We start from the raw sequence: 22,210 nt of genomic DNA, 5'->3' as shown, positions 1-22,210 counted from the left end.
GAACAACGCCACTCCTCCCCCCCGCCCCTTAGTCCGTGATTGGTGTACGACCGAGAACCCAGGCGGGGCAAGTTGGGAGAGAGCAACAGTCTCCCCGTCCCGCACCCAGGTCTCGGTCATGCACGCCAGGTCTACTTGCTGTTCCATGACGAAGTCCCGAAGGACCATCGTCTTGTTGTTAATAGACCTGGCGTTACAATACACCAATGAAGGAGAGGGGTTCATCATCCGAGCCCCACTGCTGACCTCCCTTGGGATGGGTCGTAGGCTGGAAGGGCACCGAGCTTTTCTGTTTCTCAGAGCCCTTCCCTTGATATTCTGCCTAGACCCACCGCTATACTTTCCCCTCCCCAAGAGCACCGGAATCTGCTGCGCCGGCATAGCTGTAACCACCGGTCAATTCCGTAGTCACTACTGCTGGTTTTAACTACAATCACCAACAGACGGCTTCCAACAGCGTAGGTCTGATCACGTTTAGTCAAAAATGGTCCTTACTCTGACCCCCCCTACTTTATACTAACTGGTTCCCTGCAGTACAAAAAATAAAAATAATAATCCAATAGTTCACTAGTGCACAGTATATAGCCCCGCTCTAACCCCACCAGGTCTAATCCTCAACCACTCCTAGGTTGATCTTCTAAAGACCGCTGCTACCCTATACCCCAACCTGCCCATTCATAGAAGGGTTATTATCATTACAACTTCATTCACAGAATGATCGTTAGCTTAATACAATAACTGAATTTAAAACAAATCGTTGCTAACAAATTAAACAGTAACGGTAGTAACAGTTCAACTTATCATAATTCATTCCTAAAAAACCTGGCAATCACAACCAATCATTCTCATTTAGCTACTGGCACTAGCGTCCCACCATCCATTCACATCCATTCTTCCATCCAGTACAACAGGAATCACTATCGGGCCCACTCATTAATTTCAAACAACAACCCCACTTCTCTCCCTAAATCACAGATCTTATAAGTCTAAACGTTCCCAGGCACTCCACACACTGGTATTCAGGCTCTGTCAGTCTTCGTCCTCTCTCACAGGACCACTCCACCACCACAGAACAGTACAGTACAGTAGGGGGCTCTCTCGATCTTGACCCTCTCTCACAGGGCCATACCACACCACAGGGCAGTAGGGGGAGGGGGAGGGGGACTCCCTCGTCCTTCGCCCTCTCTCACAGGGCCACTCCACCAGTCTTCGCCCTCTCTCACAGGGCCACTCCACCGGTCTTCGCCCTCTCACGCAGGGCCGTTCCCCTGCCACAAAACTGTGGACCTGACTTCGTCTCCCGACCTCCCAAGGGGCTCTGCTGGTCATCCTACCCCATCCACCTCCTTCGACTGCGCCCCAAAGCAGCGGCAGTTCCCTATCGACCATCAGCCGGCCAGGGGTCTCAAGGTCGGGGGGGGGCTGCTGTTCCGGGCGACTCCACTGGCTCGCTCCACCTCGCCGCGAGCTCACCACCGCCAGGGCCGCCAAACACCTCGGCAGCCGCTTCACACTCCCGGCGGTCCCAAGGTGTCTCCCTCCGCTGTTTCTGGTCCAGGGCCGTCCAGGAGCTCCGCCGCCGCCTCCACCAGTCACACCTCCGCGTCGGCCCGGGTCCCGTCACCCTGGGCCCTCTCCTGACAAGCCCCAACACCGGCCGCCGCTCCAAGCTCCGAGCCCGAGACCACCCGGGAGCTCCGCCGCCCTGCTAGTCGCGTCCGAGGTTCCGCCGCCCGGAGGCCGCTCTCGGCAGCCGCGCCCCCCTCGAAGCGCCAGCCGGCCGCGTCTTCGCCCGAGGGCCCACCGCTGCTCCGAGGTCACCCAGGGGCTCCGCCGTCGCCTCCCCCGGCCGCGCCTGAGGCTCCGCCACTCAGGGCCTGCTCTCAACGAGCCGCGCCCCAGAGGCGCCGGCCGTCAGGGGCCCGCCGCCGGCCGTATCTCTGCCCGAGGGCCCGCCACACGGCACCACGCTCCACAAGCTCTGCAGGCCGCCGGCCCAGGGAGGCTCCGCCGCCAAACCCTGCGGCACTGGCGCTGGCGCTGACACAGGTAAGGGGATTTGCAGCTTTCCCCCATATACCGGGAGCCCAGAGTTTTAATTCGGCCAGCTCTGGAGTGCCCAAACGCTGTTTCTCGGCACATTTTTTAGATTTCCTCGGCGGGCGTGCAAGCACAAGCACCCCGCCGCGCCGCCATCTTAATTTGTTGTTGTTGAAACTCAGTATCCCAAAAACTAAGATTATGGCATCCAACCCCATCACTCCTTGGCAAATAGAAGGGGAAGTTTTGGAAGCAGTGACAGAATTCACATTCCTGGGATCCAAGTTCACTGCAGATGGTGACTGCAGCCATGAAATTAAGAGATGCCTGGTCCTTGGGAGGAAAGCTATGGCAAACCTAGATAGCATAATAAAAGGTAGAGACATCACCCTACCAACAAAAGTCCATATAGTCAAAGCGATGATATTCCCAGTAGTAATGTATGGCTGCAAGTGTTGGACCATAAGGAAGGCCAAGCACCGAAGAATAGATGCTTTCAAATTATGGTGCTTGAGAAAACTCTTGAAAGTCCCTTGGACTGCAAGGAGATCAAATCAGTCAATCCTAAAGGAAATCAACCCTGACTGTTCCCTAGAAGGCCAGATACTGAAGCTGAAGCTGAAATACTTTGGCCACCAAATGAGAAAGGAACACTCACTGGAGAAGACTCTGATGCTGGGAAAGATTGAAGGTAACAGAAGAAAGGGATGGCAAACGATGAAAGTGTTATTGATGCAATGGACATGAAATTGAGCAATTGGCTTTAATTTAATTTGGCACAAGGAATAAACTAGTTATCTGTGGCAGCAGCAACATTGCAGAGAAAGACCCACAAGCATGCAAAGATTACTTCCATCTCTCCTGCCAGATCCTACTTGCAATTTCTTGCTTTCGAACTGCTAGGTTGGCAGGAGCTTGAACTAGAGACGGGAGCTCACTCCGTCATGCGGCACACTCGGGTCTCGAACTGCTGAACTAGGATCAGTGTGCTTTCTTCTGTGAGCACTTCTCCACTGTAATTCCATTTTAGTAGTGTAATTTGAAGTTCACATCCAGTGCCAGTGAAGGCTACTTCACAAATACATTTATTAGTTGTACACCAGAGATGTTTACGTGTACAGCTAAAAGTTGGAAAATGTACTGTGACTAATCTATACTTGTCATGAGTGATGGATGCATATAATCTGTAAACTGGACTTGGACAATCCATGGGAGGGATTTTAATAGCTTCTATTTTAATATTACCTATTTTACTCATTTTGTTTTATTGTACTTTGATAATATATTATTATTTTACCCGTTTAATATTATTTTATATGTAAGCTGCCCAAAGTTCTTTTTAAAGTAGGATGCTAGTAGAAAATCTTGATGTTACTAAAAAATGTAGTTTAGGGATTCACTGATTCACTGTAAGTACAAATGCAGTACACTAGACCAAAATAGGAAAAAAATACACCAATACTGTTTAATGAAGTGTAACTTACCAGGGCAGATATATCGGAGACACTGTGGAATGGTCACCAGTGCCTGCCAGCAGGTGAGGGATACAACAAAAGGAGAAGGAAATTCTGTCCTCTCCTCCCATCCCTATATCCTTCTTTCAGCCATGTCTCCAGGTTTTTGCAACTGAGTCTAGGATATATTTGGCGGAATGTTGGCAGTAAATCCTCTTGCACGCCATTTCCATGGAGATAACTTTTAAAGACATCAAGAACTACTGGAGGTTCCTGTGCCATTTGTACTCTGTAAGCACTGCTGATAAGTTGCCCTCAAGACATCCTTCTATAACTTGGTGTTTAAACTTGCTTTCTCTGTAGCAAACAAATGGATTGTGTGGATTGTGAAGGGATCATTGTTATATACATAAAATAACCACAGATCCACTTATATTTCAAAGCATTTCATGTATTGCCAAAGAATCCTAAAACTTTCAGATAACCCTATGATTAAAGATGTGTTAAAAATAGACTCACTTGTTCATGTTACAGTTTATTTCATTCTATGATAGTACACAGAATATGAAGAATTGAGCTGAAACAGGCGGTTCCTATTTGCAAACTAAATGGCTAGCCCAATGAATAATAAAGTATTATTTTATTGTGAATTTGTAACAAGGACTTTTTACAAGTTTTTTATGCTAAATGACAAAGTTCTGCAGTCTAGCATATGTACTAAAATATTTTAGGGATAAAATAAATTAATCCTTGTCCATTATGTAATGCTCTTATTGTTTTCCTGAATTGTGAAACTATTGCACAGACATACAAAGAAGATAATCAGCTAATCAAATATTGAGGGTTTATTTAAGCTGTTGTTACTACCACAGCAAGCGTTCCATGATATCCTGTGGGCTCATTATATTCTGTGCAAATAATTTGAAAAACTTCCAAATAAATCAGAAAGCCGTAAATTTCTGTGGAGAGAACATAGGACTCTACACAGGATGGAATTCATATGTCTCCTTCAGTCTAAAGTGCTTCTGCACATATAATGGGACCTCCCCCCCTTCTGTCACAGCTCCTAAACTGAATTAAAGATTGCCCCCACAAGTTCTCTTCATTTTTAGGTGACCCCATAACTCCCCTTTCTGTCACGTATAGAAGTTCCCTGTGCAACTCTCTAGTTCCAGAAAGCTTTATTAATACAGATTCAACTATATTCCAGATCAGTATCCAATGTCTCCATAGTTACATTTCAGATATTGTTTTATTTAGAAGACATATATTGTCTGCAACAATGATAAAAACTTGAACCATGTAGAACTAGCATTGTAAATTACAGGTTTTGGGATTATTTGATACATTATGTAGTGCAAATCAAATTTAAAAATACTGACATTCTTGAAGGTTTTATTTTGCACAGCACGGAGGCGTAAAGATTAGCTTGCTCCAGATGATTCTACTAACAGTCCTCTGCAGCAAAGAGTTTTGCAGTACTAATGTTTCTCTGTTGTTCTTATGTACTCATAATGGTTTATTTACTAAACCACACAGTCACGGTTCCTTTGAGGACTTTGAGGTTAAGGACGGCTGGAACATAATGGCAGTAGGTCCAAAATGTTTATTCATTTCATCCCACTGCTTCCAAGAAGCATTGAACTAGTTATTTTACAATGCCTTTTTACTGTCCGCTGTCCATTTATCTTGAGATGGTAATGCTGATGTTAATGCTTACTATGTACATATTTTAAGTGTTCAAAACTTGCCTTCACCCTTCAAGTGCCATCAGAAATTGACCATCATTCAAAAGGAAATGGTATTCCGTGTGTTCTCCTGACCATGAGAAGAAAGGAAAAACATATTTAAAACAATTCCTTTCTGAAATTGTTAATGATTTTGGAAAGTCGGCTTTGGGTTTCCATCTAGTGTGTTACAATGCAACCCTTAGGCATGTTTACTCAGAAATAAGTTCCACTCAGCTTAATGGGGCTTACTCCCTAATAAGTGTATTTAGGATTGCAGCCTTAGTTACCAATTTTTTAAAGGAACCCTGAAAAACAGGATTGGAAATTTCATTATTATGCTGCTTATAATTAGTTATTCATTTTTTTCATGAAAAACTCCCTCGTTGTGTTTAATAACTTTTCCCAAGCAAAAGGGAAAAGAGCTCCAGTTTTACCTGATTTATATAATAAGCTAATTTCATAACATGTCTCTGCAGTGAGGTGCAGATGCACTGAACAAATGCATAGGGGTCATATATGGTTTATGTTAGGGAAAAGCATTTTTAAAATTATAATGCTATGCTTTGGCTATATTTTTTTCAGTCAACTTCAGAATCTATTGGAATGTCCTATAAACCATCAGCCGCAGAAGTATCTTCCTCTAGTTCTTGCAGCTCTCAGACCGAAGGTTATTTTGACAACAAAGCAACTTGTACTTCTCTCAAAGAACTTTGTGTGCAGTGGTATCTGCCATCTGTGGAGAAATCATCAAAAGGAGAGACTATGGTATGCGTTCAAAATAAGAACTGCCATGATACTTACTTTTGAATGATGTGCGTATGCAGTAAAATTTAAATGCAGGGGGTGCTGGATGCTGTATTATTTTCTAGACAGATCAAACATTAAAATTGAACTGTTCTTTTTTTAAATTCTACATTAATTCAGCTATGATGTAAGATATTCCAGTTAATCTCTTCATATCCATATGCTGATACTGCTTCTTAGGTACTTGAAGGATCACCTCCATGTATATCAATCTGCATGAACCTTGAGGTTGATGAACCCATCTTATCCTTAGTGAGGTTGACATTTACTTGTGGGAGGACCCTTTTGGCTGCCTCAAGCTGTGGACTCTCTCCTGGAGGTGAAATTGGCACCATCCCTGCAAATTTTTTGAGCAAGCTTGAAGCTATTTTGTGTTCTGGAAGATTTTTGAAGGGCTAGCTGCAATTGTCTTCCTGTATAATTGGACTGCATTTTTAGTATATTTTATGTTGTATTTGACTTCTGCCTGAGAAGGCAGAAAGATGAGATTGTAAATACTCATAAATAAATAAGATGAGGAATAATCACAAATCAGATTGTAGATAGGGTCATTGACATTTGTGGTCTGTTCCTGTGTAGTAACACTGTTGCTGTTTTTGTAGGGGAGACCTAGCTGAGTGCTTGCAGACGTTTGCTTGCAGAAGGTCACAGAGTCAGTTCCTGATACCTGTAGTTAAAGGATCTCAAATAGCAGAGCTGAGAGGGACCATTGCCAAAGACTTTTGAGAACTAATGCTAGAGAAGACTGTGCTGGAGGTGATGAATCCAATAGTCTAATAGTATCAGGGAGAGAATCAGCATCCATTGTGTTATGTCTGCTGACCGCCACTAGGTGCCAGCGGTATGCAACCCGAACTTGGTTCCTTTAGACAATAGGGACTAGGAGCCTAAGCTTTCCAACTCGCACCTATCAGAACTGTGGCGGGAAGTTCAAACCTTCCAATGGGACTGGTGGGTGTGCCCCTGGGATTGTATATAGTTGGCTGCTCTGGCCAGTATTGTTGTTGTTGTGTTGTGTACAGTAAACTATGAGCTGATAATCACTGAGCGTCTGTCGTTTCTACGCGTCGAACCCAGTATGCAACAATGGCGATGAAGGTGGGATCTCGTTGAGCAGGCCGGGTTGCTGGGGCGCCAGAGGAAGACCAGGAATTGCCGCTGCTCCAACTGATGAGCACCAAAGGCGCGCAAGCCGCTTCCCTGCCACAACCACGCAGCATGATGGCAGTCACTCCGGGAGCGGGACTAGTCCATCCGTTTGACCTGAGCAAGCCTCATCACTGGGAAGCCTGGGTCGAGGGACTCAAGTCCCTCTTGGCATTTTACGAGGTCACCAATGAAGGAAGGAAGAAGGGCCTCTTCATCAGCTCCTGCGGCCCTGCCGCCATGGAGCTGGCTCACAACTTGCTCGCTCCCACCAAGCTGTCCGAGTCCACATTCGAGGACATCATTAAGAAGCTCCAGGACAACTTCGTTCCCCAGCCATCGGAGATAGCGTGCCACATGGATTTCCACTCCCAGCAACAGCAATCGCGTGAGTCCATCGCGGTGTACCTGGCTGAGCTCTGCTGGCTCGCCTCAGAGTGCACCTTCGGAGCCCAACTCGACACAATCCTCCATGACAGACTGGTATGTGGGCTAAGCGACGAGAAGCTCCAGCGGCGGATCCTGGAGGACGAGAAATGCATCCTCGCATCAGCCCTTGCCACCGCCGTGGCTTGGGAGAGGTCGCACCCTGTTGCATCGACCACCGCACACTGGACCAGCGCTGACCCATAGACCAAGTGGAGGAAGAGGTACATTGGATCCAGCATTCTGGCTGGAGATGTGACTCAGGACCTGCACCATGCCAAGGAGTATGGTCGACAGAAATGTGCCAAATGTGAAGACTAGCACGACCGAAAAATGTGTCGCTCAGGGACACGGTATGCCGGAGCTGTGGCTGCAAGGGCCACATTGCCCGGGCCTGCTGTTCCTGGGGGTCCTGGGCCTCATCATCGCAACCCCAGCAGGACTGTGGATCTACCGCTCACTATGAAGATGACGCATCCCAGGAAGAGCTCTACCTCCTTGCCAGTGAACTGGAGGCACAGATACTTAGACTCCCCAGCCAGACCTCAGCCCCTAAAATCCAGGTCCGGGTCAAGACAAAATAAAGGCCCAGGACAAAATAAAGGCCATCGTGGAAGCTCCCCTGCCCCAATCCAAGGCGGAACTCCAGGCGTTCCTGGGCCTTTTGAACTTCTACCATGTCTTCCTTCCCCACAAGGTGGCGGTAGCTGAGCCCTTGCATCACCTCCTGGATAAGCAAGCCCCTTGGACTTGGAATCCCCACCAGGCTGCCGCTTTCAAGGGGGTCAAAGCGCTGCTAATCTCTAATAAAGTCCTGGCGCATTTTGATGAATCCTTGCCAGTGGTTCTGGCTTGTGATGCTTTCCCCTATGGCGTCGGTGCTGTGTTGCCCACCGGCTCCCAGATGGGTGGGAAGTGCCCGTCGTGTACTACTCCCGGACACTGTCGGTGGTGGAGAGGAACTACACCCAGAACGACCGCGAGGGTCTAGCTATAGTGGCAGGCGTTAAGAAGATCCATGACTTCATCTATGGCCGGCCCTTCACCATCGCCACGGACCATTGCCCACTTCTAGGCCTCTTCGCTGTGGACCGTCAGATGCCACAGGTCCTCTCACCATGGGTCCTCCGGTGGTCCATTTTTTTTTGTCCGGCTACAATTACACCCTTGAGCACCAACCTGGGAAGGCTATGGGTCATGCTGACACCCTTAGCTGCCTACCCCTGCCATTAGTCAAGGCCGACCCAGCACCGGCGCACCACGTCCTGCAGGTCGAGGACCTCCCAGAGTCTCCCCTTCAGGCCAGGGACGTTGTTTGCCACTCGGCCAGGGACCCGATCCTCTCCCAAGTTCTGGGCTGGGTGGTGAGGGGGTGGCCCATGGTCACAGCAGGCCCCAAGTTACCGGCCTACACAAGATGCTGGGATGAGTTGTCCGCCCTTAAGGGATGCTTGCTATGGGGGCAGGGTGGTCGTTCACAGCGCCCTGTGTGATCATGTCCTAAAGGCCCTACATGAAGCCCACCTGGGGATAGTTCGCATGAAGGCCCTGGCCAGGAGTTACATATGGTGAAGCTTGGGTGAAGCGCTGCCAAACGTACCAAACCGTCTGGCCGTCTCCACCGAACACACCCACACAAACTTGAGAGTCCACCAGGACTCTGTGGTCAAGGTTCCACATCGATTTTGCCGGACCATTCCATGGACTGCTATTTCTGGTCATGGTCAACTCCTACTCGAAGTGGCTGAAGAACAGCCCTGTCTTCGCCACCTTCTCCAAGATCAGTATCCGGGCCCTTCGTCGGATCTTCGCGACCCACGGGCTGCCAGACAGCATCATCTCGGACAACGGGTCGGCGTTCACATCCATAGAGTTCCAGGAGTTCCTCCGCAGCAACCTGATTAGACACATGATGTCTGCCCCGTTCCACCCCGCCACCAATGGACAGACAGAACGGATGGTGCACACCGCTAAAGAAGCCTTGAGTCGCCTGACGGAGGGGGACTTGGAGTTCCGTCTGGCCCGTTTCCTCTTGGTGCAGTGGATCACTCCCAACCTGATCAACGGCCAATGTCCGGCAGAACTCCTGATGGGCCGGCGGCCCGCAATTCTCTTGGACTGACTACACCCTGATAGGGCCCCGGAGTCGTGCAGTCTGTCCGAGCAGAGGGAGGTGCTGCATGGGTTCTTTCCGGAGGATGCCATATACATCCGGAACTATGGTCAAGGCTTCCCATGGCTAGCTGGCCGAATACTACATGTCACTGGTCCCGTGTCCTACGAGGTTTCCATGAAAGATGGCCAGGTCCTGCGGTGGAATGTCGACCAGCTGAGATGGCGTCTGCTCCCATCTTCAGAGAATGCCCCACTCCAGGTAACCTTGACGCGGACCTGCCAGACGGCCCCAATGTCGAAACCGCAGATGGCACTTCGCAGGAGCAAGCTTACAGGCTGCCTGCCTCTGCACCGGTGCCAGAAGAGGCTCCTCCACCTCCGCAGCTGAGCCCTCCAGTACTGCCACCCACCAGGGCTCCCGATGCCCTGGTTCCTGCTCCAAGGCATTCCACGTGAGAGCACCGACCCCCAGCCTATCTCAAGGACTATGTCACCTAGGCTGGGCTCGAACTATGGGGGGAGGGGTGTTATGTCCGCTGACCACCACTAGGCGCTAGTGGTATGCAACCCGAGCTTGGTTCCTTTAGACAATAGGGACTAGGATCCTGAGCTTTCCAACTAGCCCCTATCAGAACTGTGGCGGGAAGTTCAAACCTTCCAGTGGGACTGGTGGGTGTGCCCCCGGGGGTTGTATATAGTTGGCCGCTCTGGCTGGTGTTGTTGTGCTGTGTACAGTAAACTATGAGCTGATAATCACTGAGCGTCTGTCGTTTCTATGCGGAGAACCCAGTACGTAACACATTTTGTCATAGATAGTCAAGATTAATTTGCATTGATTGCACAGGTTCTGTAAAACTGGGTGTTGGTGGCATTCAGAAGCACATCAGTAATCAAGGAACTCTGTACCTTTGAAATAAGACAATTACAAATGCCTTGCACAAGTGTGCTGGTATAAATTATTGATGGCCTCCCTTAGATTTGCCCTTTCTATTGTGGCTTGGTGGACAATGTCACTACACAGCTTCACAGAAAACTTTCTGATGTAATAGAGAATGTGCAAAAGTGTCGTGATGTAATAATTTCCTACTGTCACTGTGTTTCATATCACAAGGATTATGCATATAGAGAAATCAGTATAAGGAAAAACAACTGGTTCAAAGCATGCCCTGATCTTAAGACGACAGCCATTTCTAAGCAAGCAAAGGATATGAAGACTACAGCTGGCTTACTATGTGGAATGCATTTGAAGAAATACGGTTTATGTAGAACCAAAGAATGATGAATTTGTGTTACAATATTTTTTGATCTCATTGGAGTTAATCAGTTCATCTTCGTGACTTCTGTGCAGGCACCCATGGGACTGTGCTTCCACAGACTGGCCACGGAGAGGAGCTAGTAAGCTATATCAACAAGTTTCTTGAGTCCCAGGAGTGCTCCTCTCCCTTCAGCGTGCCTCATATAGTTTCCTGCCCAAATGGTCACATGATCTTGGGGGGAGCACTTCTCCCTCAGTTCTCTTCTTGCCACTGTAAGGAGACGACAGCTTTCAGCAAGCTGGACATATGATGTCCCAGACTGACTGGCTAAAAATCACCTCAACTTTTTGGTGAGATGGCACTTTTTGAAAAATATGAGGGCTGTGGTGCTAAAATGGCACAAAATAATGAACACAGATTGTGTCTCGTGCCTTGGAGAAGGCCATGATATGGCTTCGTGCTCAGCCTGCCACCACCTTAACTCCTAAGGCCAGGGAGGGAAGAGTGGCAAGATTAAAGGCAGCTTTGTGGGAAAAGGCGTTGGGAGCCACACAACTTACTGTAGAAAATGGCGAAGCAGGTTCTGAAGCAGTGACAAGGGCTCCTTCAGTGAGTTCCATACATCCACCCAAGACAGCTTCCCTAATGCAATCCAGCTCTGAGCCACCTGCCAAAAAGGCGAGAAAGAAGTTAAAAAATGCCACAAGTCGCTGGCATGTTCTCTGTGGTCTGCCATCTCAGTACTGACCATTCCCAATATCACCTTCACAACTATCAACTTCTCCTTGAGGTCAGAAAGCTTTCCGCATGCGACACTGGCATCGGGAGCAATCTTGAGACTGACGTACAGTTCTGAAAGGGCCAATGTTGACACCCCCTCTCCAGCAATCCCTGAGTCCAATTGATGCCGAACTCTCCTCAGTGCCAAAGACTCCATCACTGTCAAGATGGCACCAGGGATCTCCACCAACGTTGGACAAAGATGTCTTCAAAATTCAACCTGCACAGCCTCCTATGCAGGAAGCCAGACCGTTACTGAAACTTGCATACATCGACATCTCCAATGTTTACATTTGTTTAAAGAATTAACAATGTTGCACAGAAACAAGCTAGTGCAGACTGAAAACAGCAGATGGGTAAGTCACGCCTCTCAATGAACAAATACAAAAAGCATTGTTTCCAGACGCCAACTGTAAAATACAGATAAAAACCTTTCTCATAGAAATCCAAGCAACTGACAAGCATCTGGATTTCCGCCCATTTCATGAGGTCTTCTTCAGAGTCGCAGTTTCCACTGCCTGCAAACTTCTGTTATTAGCGATCATCAGTCTGTAATACTTCAACACAGTCTGGAAACAATTCTTTTTGTATTTGTTCACTGAAAGTTGTGACTTACCCATCCGCTGCTATTAGTCAGCACTAGTTGCTTTGTGTGCAACATTATTAATTCTTTAAACAAATGTAAACATAGGAGATGTTGATGTCTGCAAGTTTCAATAATGGCCTGAATCAATGAGTGTATAAAACATTTCAATTTATTTATTGATGTAATAGTACAAGTATCATTTGCTACACGGTGCTTGTTGTTTTCCTTTTTACAGTTAGTCTAATTACATCACGGTCCCTTTATTTTTGTTTCACACAGACAACACAACGGCAAAACTTTATATAAACAAATGGGGTCACAGGATCCATCAAGCTATGCATAGAAGCATCACAAATTTGGCACTGGGCCATAGAACATGATGTCCACCTCTCAGCAATTCATATAGTAGGGATACACAGCACTCCAGCAGACATCTTGAGCAGTGATGTCTCTGTGTCCCACGAGTGATTAATCAAAATCAAGCATCTCATTCCCAACTTCCAGAAGTGGGGTTTCCTGGAAATAGACCTGTTTGCTTCTGCGGCCAATGCCAAATGCAACCTTTTTTGCTCCAGGGCAGCAACAGACCACAGTTCAACGGGAGATGCGTTCCAGTGGCATGGCCACCTTTATTAGATGTTTCCTCCATTTGGACTCCTCCGCAAAGTAGTGGCTAAATTTCAGACAGACAGACAGAACACCCTGCATTCTCTTAGCCCCATACTTGTCCAGGAGAGTGTGGTTCCCTCTGCTATGGCACTTAGCTCACATACCCCTCCCTCAAAAGGGCACCCTCCTCCTTCTGCTGCTAGGCTGGGAAGGGGAGGAGTGCTCCATCGCCTCATTGCTGCTGCCCTTTACATCACCCACCCTGGGCACAACAGGGCACCAGGCAGCTTTGCTGCCGCTGCGGCCAAGCCACTGGGCAGGTGGGGAGGGGAGGGGAGGGGAGGGAAACCACCGAAGCAGCAGGAGGTGAAGGGTTAAAGCAAAGTGCCCAAGCCTGCCTTGCAGGGCTGGGTACAGAGAGGCAGAGCTGTTGACTGACAGAGAATGGCAGTGTTGCCCGGCTGTCTCCAATGTGTGTTCAGCCACGGGCGAGGTGGGGTTAAACATTTTCCCACATGTGGCTTTTCCCCTCTGAGTTCGGACCAGGGTACACAGCTCTCCTTTGACCATTTCTGCATCATGGTGATTAACAGTAGGCGACAGAGTAAGGAGGGAGGGCATCGAATGTTGGGAAGTTTGGAAGCCTGAACTGGTGCAGCGGGGCTGGAGCGTTGTCAAGTGCCATGTTCGGTATTCCAGTTCCATTTCAGCCATGAAAAACAGGCACCATATGAAAGCTTAAAACGTTTTTCTTTTAGCAGTATGGACCAGAGCCGGCTCAGGATGAGTCCTAAGATGGGTCTTCTGCTACCCTCTCTACCTCCTTTCCTTTGGCAGCCCCTTGAAAAATTTGAAAGCCCCCTGAAAAATAAAATCCTAACAATGGTCCTGCGAGGCACATTGAAGGGAGGGAGAGCACTCCTGGGACTCTAGAAACTTCTTGATATAACTTGCTAGCTCCTATCCACGGCTGGCCTGTGGAAGCGCAGTCCCATGGGTGCCTGCACAGAATACCACTCGATGAACAGTGGTTACACGTAAGTGCAACCTTGTTTTACATAGGATCCACATATATTATTAAATATCACTGACTTGAAAGATGTGTTCCATGTTTATGAAATCAGGTGTTTTTGGAGTAGTGCTGTTCAATGGTATAATGAACTAAAATGAGATTCTCAGGACTGGTCCCTTGACAATCCAGATACAGTCCTACGGAAAGCTCTCCCTCCCCTATCAATGACTCTAGATGTGCCAGAGGCCAGCAAGGAAACAACAGGGTCCAAAGACTTCCAGTGGCAATGGAGAAGGCCTGGATGTTGTTGGCTCTTAGATACTGCTTTCCACATTCAGTTGTGCAACTAGTAATGCAGCAGACTAGCAGCTGTTTATATATTTGAGTAATGCTTTGACAAATTAATTTCTTTTAGTACTGTAATTGCAGCATATCAAAATGGGATGGGCAAAAAAAAGATATTACCCTTGAATCGACAAGTGTATTATATTGTGTATATTTTCTTTTTTCCTTTAGGTTTTGTTTGTTTATGCTTACAATGTAAAACCAGTCAAAATTATCAGCATCACAAGTTTCCATTCAGCCAATGTGTTTTGTGGTTATTTGTGGATTCCACTGAATAGGTAACTTTGTCCAGTCTTTTCAGCCTTTGTTGCATGTTTCATTGTACATGATAGAACATTTTTATATGCTTGCTGTGAACAGTTATATCATATATTGGTCAAACTGCATAGATGTAATAACTGTTTATTAGTATTTGAAAACAATGGCTAGCATTCAAAGAGCCCCATGTGCACGTGGAAAGCACTTTCACATTTCCAAGGGGGTTGCTGGTTCCCCCCATCTCCCACATCCCCATCATGTTGTTGTATCTACCACTTTCTGACTTTTAGGCTTGGTCTTTTGAGGGTATAAAGGGCTTCAATTGGATGAGATGGCTGGGGTGGACACAATAGACAAAATGTAAGACTCTATTTCATATATAGCTCCTTTGATCTCAGCTAGGAGGGACCCAAAAGGGAGATTAATTGTAACTGCTGTACAGTTGGCAAAATTGAGAAGTAGTGACATGAAATAAAACAGAACAAAATAATTAGGGTTGGTATTAGGTGTCAGAAATGCTGAAAGACATGATAAAAAGTAGAGACATCACCCTGCCAACAAAAGTCTGCATGGTCAAAGCAATGGTATTCCCAGTAGTCATGTATGGCTGCGAGAGTTGGACTATAAGGAAGGCTGAGCGCCGAAGAATAGATTCTTTTGAACTATGGTGCTGGAGAAGACTCTTGAGAGTCCCTTGGACTGCAAGAAGAACAAATCAGTCAATCCTAAAAGAAATCAACCCTGACTGTTCCCTGGAAGGCCAGATAATGAAACTGAAGCTCAAATACTTTGGCTACCAAATGAGAAGGGAGCACTCACTGGAGAAGACCCTGATGCTGGGACAGATTGAAGGTCAAAAAAGACGGGGACGGCAAAGGATGAGATGGTTAGACAGTGTCACAGATGCAACGAACATGAAATTGAGCCAACTTCGGAGGACGGCGGAAGACAGGAGGGCCTGGCGTGATCTGGTCCATGGGGTCGTGAAGAGTCAGACTCAACTGTGCGACTGAACAACAACAAAAATCTAATTGTGAAATAATAATGTAATGGTAGCATCTATGAGGCTAGAGTGGATGAATTACTAGAAAACCAGATGAAGGAATATTGCAATTCCAGTACAAGAGCCCTTCTATGGAAATGTCCAGAGATTTTCTAATGAGAAACCTAATCTAAATTGAAAGACAAAAGTGTGGTATTAAAAAAGATAGTAGAATCTTAACATCCTACATTGGAATAAAGAAATAATTATAAATAGGAGAGGTTTGCTTATGTTCTTGTGAGATTTAAATGTTACTCCAGCACCATGGACAACCCATGGAACAGCAGCTTGCTTGTGAAGAGGTCTTAAGGAAGCCTTCCTAATACGGAAAGCAATGAAAAAGGAAAAGCCCATTCAGTCTGATGTTATTACTCAGTGAATTAATTTTACTATAATATTCAAAATATCATTCTACTAACAGTATTCTATTATTTTAGTGTTGTTGCTGTGCGTGAAAAATTGTCCAATCTGAAACAAAAAATTGAAATGTTAATGCACTCAACCGTGAGTTCTCGTCTGATAATCGAAACACACAGTTTTCTGTCACCAGAATCCCGTAGTACTATTGAAAGAGTGGTGATTGATAAAAAAACTGAGGTACATAATTTTTCATAATTGACATTCCTTAGATATAATATTTGGCATTTATTTTTGTCTTAGTGAACTTGAAAGTTGGGAAGAGACCTAAAACCCCACACGTGACAACTTTTATCTGCTTCAAGGCACAATTAGCCACTCTTAAGAACCTTAAGAATCTTGTATTTGCTTACTTACTCCTACCTTTTGTATTTGTTGGCATGTGCAGTACAGATTGCCCTACTTTGCTAGAGTCCTTCTTTCTCAGGGATGCTCCTGGACCATAACTTCCTGTGGACTGTTAACCCTGGCAGTGTCCTTTACCCTCATGTTTCCCTTAGCTTTGACTTTGCTCAAGACTGGGCTTCCGGAAGAGGGGGGAGGGCACCGTCCTTAAAAGTGCTGTAAGTCTGTTATATTTGCTAGGGCTTTGAGTAGGATTTAAGCTGCAGGCATTTTCTTGGACTGGGGATGCATGGGTAATTGGATTTTATTGCATTATGGATGGTTTAATTTAAAATTGTAAGCTGCCTTGAGCCACAAGGGAAAGGGGGGATATAAATAATTTAATAAATAAACATTTCTCTTCTGAATTTGCCTGCAGATTTGTCTCATGGTGGCTAGAAAACAGAACTACTTGAAAACTAACAAAATTTTCCTGATATGCTTATCCTCTTCAGATTCAATAAAAAGTATCCTGTACAAAAGTATAGTTATTTGTTCAGTATGTAGCCACCATTAGTATCATATTAAAAATACAGAGTGGGATAAAAAAGTAGATTGAGACAGAAATGCTAGCTGCAGTACTCTTTGATAGACTGGAGGTACTGGTCTTTGTGTCCAGATCAAGCTGGGGCTGTGGGCAGCTGTATGCAGACCAAGACAGGAGTGTATGTTTTTCATCTACAGTTCCCTGATCAACCTAAATTCAAATCTGTTATTATTTTGCAATGCATTCAATAACTGTTTGCCCGTCTTGGTATGAGATGGTCACTGGTTTCTAAAAACAGAAATATGGCATAGAAGCAGCCTAGAATTTCTTATTTTAATTTTTTTGTCAGCCCCATTTTCCTAGTCTTATTAACAAGCCTGAATAAAGTTTTGTCGCCAAAGAAATCAAGAGACAGCCCAGACCTTTCTGTGATGTGCAGTATTGCTACTGCATAGCTGTTGCTTGATGAATGCCAAGGCAAGCAGACGTTTATTTTCAAAGTAGGAGACCTTTATCAGGTGACAGTTGTTCCTCTGTATCTATTATAATAAATGATTAATGATGCACATGCTGTCATTTCTCCTGATGGATATTATGACAGCACAGACAATAGCTAACTGTTTTCATTACTGAAAAGCTATATTTTGAATGACTTGAAATACCAAATCAACTAGTCATATAGTACAGTAGGTTTAAATGGAAATAGCACTACTTTTTGAAGCTGTTTTAGGTCACTGGGAATTTTATACACATTTTCCGTATTCACTGACTAATCATATCCTAGTCTGAAAGTGCAGCACCATGATGCAAAAGGCTAGGATGAGATATGCCAAGGCTGTGCAACTGGAATGGCAGGGGGAAAGGGCTGCAGTGGTATGGCAGGACTCGTGGGACTATCTTCAGCAGCTAGGGGTTAGTACACGGGCACTTTTAATTATGTCAGAACACAAATAAGAATCTTTGCAATCCGGTATTTTAAAATCATATAATAATTGCATTTGTTCTCTTCCTTTGATACATTCAGGAAATGGTCAGGCAGTGTTTATCAGAAATCAAATCCTTGTTGTCCATTGGTCCAAATCAACCAACTCCAATTAGTGAGGTAAGTTATTGAGATAATTTAAAAAAACCTCACTGGAGAAGACCCTGATGCTGGGAAAGATTGAAGGTCAAAGAAGAAGGGGATGGCAAAGGATGAGATGGTTAGACAGTGTTATCGAGGCAACGAACAAGACATTAAGCAAACTCCGGAGCACAATGGAAGACAAGAGGGCCTGGCGTAATGTGGTCCATGGGGTTGCGAAGAGTGTGCGACTGAACAACAACAAAAACTATTTTACCAAATTGTATACATCTTACATGGAGTGGTGCAGAGAAGAGCGATGAGGATGATCGGGGGGCCTGGAGACCAAGCCCTATGAGGAGAGGCTGAGGAACTTAGGAATGTTTAGTCTGGAGAAGAGGAGGTTGAGGGGCAACATGATTGCTCTCTTTAAGTATCTGGAGGGCTGTCACTTTGAGGCGGGCAGGGAGCTGTTCCTGTTGGCAGCAGAGGATAGGACTCGCAACAGTGGGTTTAAATTAAGGGCAGGAAAGTGCTGGCTGGATATTAGGAAAAACTTTTTTATAGTAAGAGTTGTGGAACAGTGGAATCGGCTGCCTAGGGAGGTGGTGAACTCCCCCTCACTGGCAGTCTTTAAGTAGCGTCTGGACAAATACTTGTCAGGGACACTGTAGGCTGATCCTGCATTGAGCAGTGGTTGGACTAGATGGCTTGTATGGCCTCTTCCAACTCTATGATTCTACATCATGTTTTTCTTTATCATTAGTTTTTATTAATACATACATCTACATCCAAAAGTTACAAAAATATTTGTATTGGCATGATTATTTACTCCATTTCTTTATTGCCTGCAATATTACTGCCCTTCCTTAGGCAAGGAGTAGGAAATAAAATAAGTGATGTTAAAGGTGCAAATTTGATATGTTATTTCAGTAAATATTCTGGGATGATGCTTTTTAAATTTTCCCCTAAAACTTTTTAAAACTGACATTTCCTTTCCTTACTAGACTCAAACACATCCCTAATGGTTTTGCCACAATAATTGCTAACTTCACAATATCCTCTTTTTCCTCAGCATTATTTCTTGGAGAAAGTAAATATCCCTTTTCTGACCCTGAAGTAGGGACAAAGTAGATAATGTTGCATATTGGATAGTTTCTGACTCTTCCCAAGCTGTGCGCTCTAGTCCCCAGTGCAGGTAGGGTAGGCTTCCAGAGGAATCATCGCTCATGCTGTGGTGGTAACTGCGTTGCTGTTGTCCTTCTCAGGCCCTGCTTGCCACTGATACCCTCCTGACAGCCTGTTGGTCTTTCCTTCTAAGCTCTTTCATGCGCACAGAGCAGTAGTCTCTCCCTCTTGTTTAAACTGCTGACCAATGACAATATTCCTCACAGGGCCTGTCTTGGGACTGTACCTGCAGCATTACACATTTACATTTCTCATTCTGTTAAAATAATTTGTTTTGCTTAGCTCATGGTGGGTTTTTTTCTCCTTTTGGCAGATTCCATTTGACATCACTTTACCAGCAATAAACAATTTATGGAAATTATTTGATCCAGCTAATGGTTGTGTGATAACAGCAGGGAATATTTTCAACTGGATAGTTTCTTTGCTCTCTTAAGTGATCTTTACAGAGAAAAATGGATGTGCATTTAATGGAGTTTGATGGTGTTTTTGACTCACATCTTGTCTTAATGAAAGGGATAACAAATTGCCTGTTACAGGAGATTATCCTCTGTAATTTTCAAAATATATTTAGCAATACTATAAGTAATATGTTTGTAATGTTGCTGTTTACAGCTTATAACAATATTCTTTGAACTTAATTTTCCTATGTTCTTATTATTGTAAAAGGTTAAAGGCAAGCATTGTTCTTCATGAATTGTATGATTTTGTTTGTTGCACTGATACCTGTTTTAGTAGAACTATTTTTCCCCTAAGATTTTATAAGATTAACATGATCAACATGAACTAGGTTTTGATTTCCTTAAAGCTAATGAAATAGTTTTATCATTTTTAACTGTTTAAATGTAAATAATCTTAAATCAGTTGCAGCATTTTATTGTATATCTTTTATTGATTTCTCTTAAAATTCAGATGTTTGCCTTTCAATTTTACTGCCTTTGTAGTCTTCCTTGATTAAAAGCAACTGGAGTTTTGTAACAATGACTTTTCTACTTAAACAACATGAGCCATTAATTATTGGATATTTTGCTGTTTTAAAAAATGGGACATCCATGAAGAGAAAATAAATACGAGGATATTATGATAATCTAGAAATACAGAGTTTTTGGTATTATTCACATTTAGTTAGCTCCACTAGGATTCTAATAGAGAGCAACCTGCTTTCTGCTCTTTAATTGACACAGTTACTGGTTGGTAGAGGAACCATACATCAGCAGTGAGTATAATTTGCAGCTTTAGAGTAAAGATGGCTTGATGCTATTGATACCATACTGCCTTTTTAATGCTGAACACAGCCCTGATCCTTTTTTTGAGGACTAGAACTTACAGCAGAATTCGAGGGGATTGATGTTGGCATAAGGGCCATTTATGCCAGTGCAGGGCTTGAGCACCACTATTCCACACAGTTCCACTGGTACAGAGGCACCATGGCAGCCCAGTGGTGGACTGTCGGTGTGAACCCCTATGATAGCGTCGATGTAGACGTTCCAGGGTCTGTGTCACCAATCAGGCTGCCCCCAAAGTGTTTTCAGGGTGGGAATGCCCCCCAGAATAAGTGCAAAATTGCACTGGTAAAAATGGCAGCATAGTCCACTGGCACCCATGATGCGTTGAATAACACAACCCCCCATGCTGCCATGGCCACAAGAACACAAGCAGCACAGGATGCTGACCAAGTGCGCACCCAATTAGCACCCTTCTCTGTGCCGACCGCTCCTCTCTGCAGCACCCAATCAGGCCCCCTGTCTTACAAATAGTTCCAGTAGGTTGCCCCACAACCCCTGAAGCAGGGTGCACAGCACAGAATGCTGTAAGACAGCTCCCTGGTGTGCAGACTTCGAGAGTTCACCATGCACTGGACTGCTCTCATTGACAGCTGTTATGCCCCCCCTCCATGCTCTGGAGCGTCTGGCAGTTGGCGTGAGTCACCAGCTAGAGTGCTGGGTGATCCCACTAGATGGGCATACAAATTCACTTGCAGGAGCAGATAGCCTTGCAGGCGCTGATGGACTTGCCCTCATAACACATGACAGTCCAGACATAATGCTGATCCAGGTTGGGAATTGCCAGGTGCAACCGCCTGGAGGGAATGGATGATTGCACCGGAGCACAAGATGGAGGCCACCGAAACACTAAGGACAGACAAGTCATTGGCAGCTGCTCCACATTGTTCCCCTCCCCCAAGTGCATGTGCTGATGCTATGGGGAGAGCCCCCAGCCCCACTGTGGAGCCCAAAGCCTACAAGGTGCCATTCTCCCAGCAGAAGTCAGCCCTCGAAAGAGTGCTGAACCAGCCAACCTCCAAGTCTCCCCCTTGTGTGACCATCGAAGAGGTGTCCCTACCAATGGCCGATTGAATGGGTTCGCAGCCGAAAGCAATGAGAACCCATCCAGCTACTCTGCCGGCACTGGCTACCTTTAATAAAGTCCTATCTCCTATTCCCTCTCACAGTGAATTGCTGCCTGCCATCTGTGGGCCCCTACAGTTGGTTCATGGCCATTGCAGCAGCATAGGGGCAGGACAGAAAAGGGGAATCTGTGTCTTCCCACGGTAGGTTGGCTCACCTCTGCATTCACCTGTGTGTGGCCGTCATGGCAGCTGGCACATCTTGTGGAGTTGAAGGCATCGCTGTACAAGTTGGTGGTGGAAAATGTGAGTGTTGCCCTATCACCAGGAGCAGTTCCATCACCTGTTGGCACCATGCCTTCTAGTGCATGGCCATAGAGCAGGTGATTGGACATGCCATTCAAATTGAGATGTCCAGTTTGGTATAGTGGTTAAGTGCACAGACTCTAATCTGGGAGAACCAGGTTTGATTCCCCACTCCTCCACTTGCAGCTGCTGGATGAGATGACCTTGGGCAAGCCATAGTTCTGTCAGAGCTGTTCTTGAAAGAGCTCTCTCAGCACCACCTACCTCACAGGGTGTTTGTTGTGGGGAGGGGAAGGGTAAGCTGCTCTGAGACTCCGAGTGAAGGGCAGGGTATAAATCCAATAGAGTGGACTCTGCTTCCTCAGATGGTAGTAGTCCTGCTCTGCTGCTAAGTGGGGGATGGAACAGGTAGCAGTGG

The 22,210-nt window shown here is 45.7% G+C and overlaps 1 protein-coding gene across 1 annotated transcript in view; it reads left to right on the top strand.

The window, feature by feature from the left end:
- Positions 1-19,575, top strand: part of CFAP54 (cilia and flagella associated 54) — a 219,965-nt gene extending 200,390 nt beyond the window's left edge. Inside the window, exons 63-67 of the mRNA XM_015416272.1 lie at positions 5,807-5,989; positions 14,475-14,581; positions 16,041-16,200; positions 17,916-17,993; positions 19,456-19,575. Coding sequence (XP_015271758.1) covers positions 5,807-5,989; positions 14,475-14,581; positions 16,041-16,200; positions 17,916-17,993; positions 19,456-19,575 — 648 coding nt within the window. The remainder of the gene's footprint in view (positions 1-5,806; positions 5,990-14,474; positions 14,582-16,040; positions 16,201-17,915; positions 17,994-19,455) is intronic.
- Positions 19,576-22,210: the final 2,635 nt, after the last annotated feature.

This window comes from Gekko japonicus, unplaced genomic scaffold (genome assembly GCF_001447785.1).
Source record: "Gekko japonicus isolate JY-2015 unplaced genomic scaffold, Gekko_japonicus_V1.1 scaffold648, whole genome shotgun sequence".
NCBI classification, from domain to species: domain Eukaryota; kingdom Metazoa; phylum Chordata; class Lepidosauria; order Squamata; family Gekkonidae; genus Gekko; species Gekko japonicus.
The sequence above is the reverse complement of the archived record's forward strand: the minus strand, read 5'-3'. Positions and strand labels throughout refer to the sequence as shown.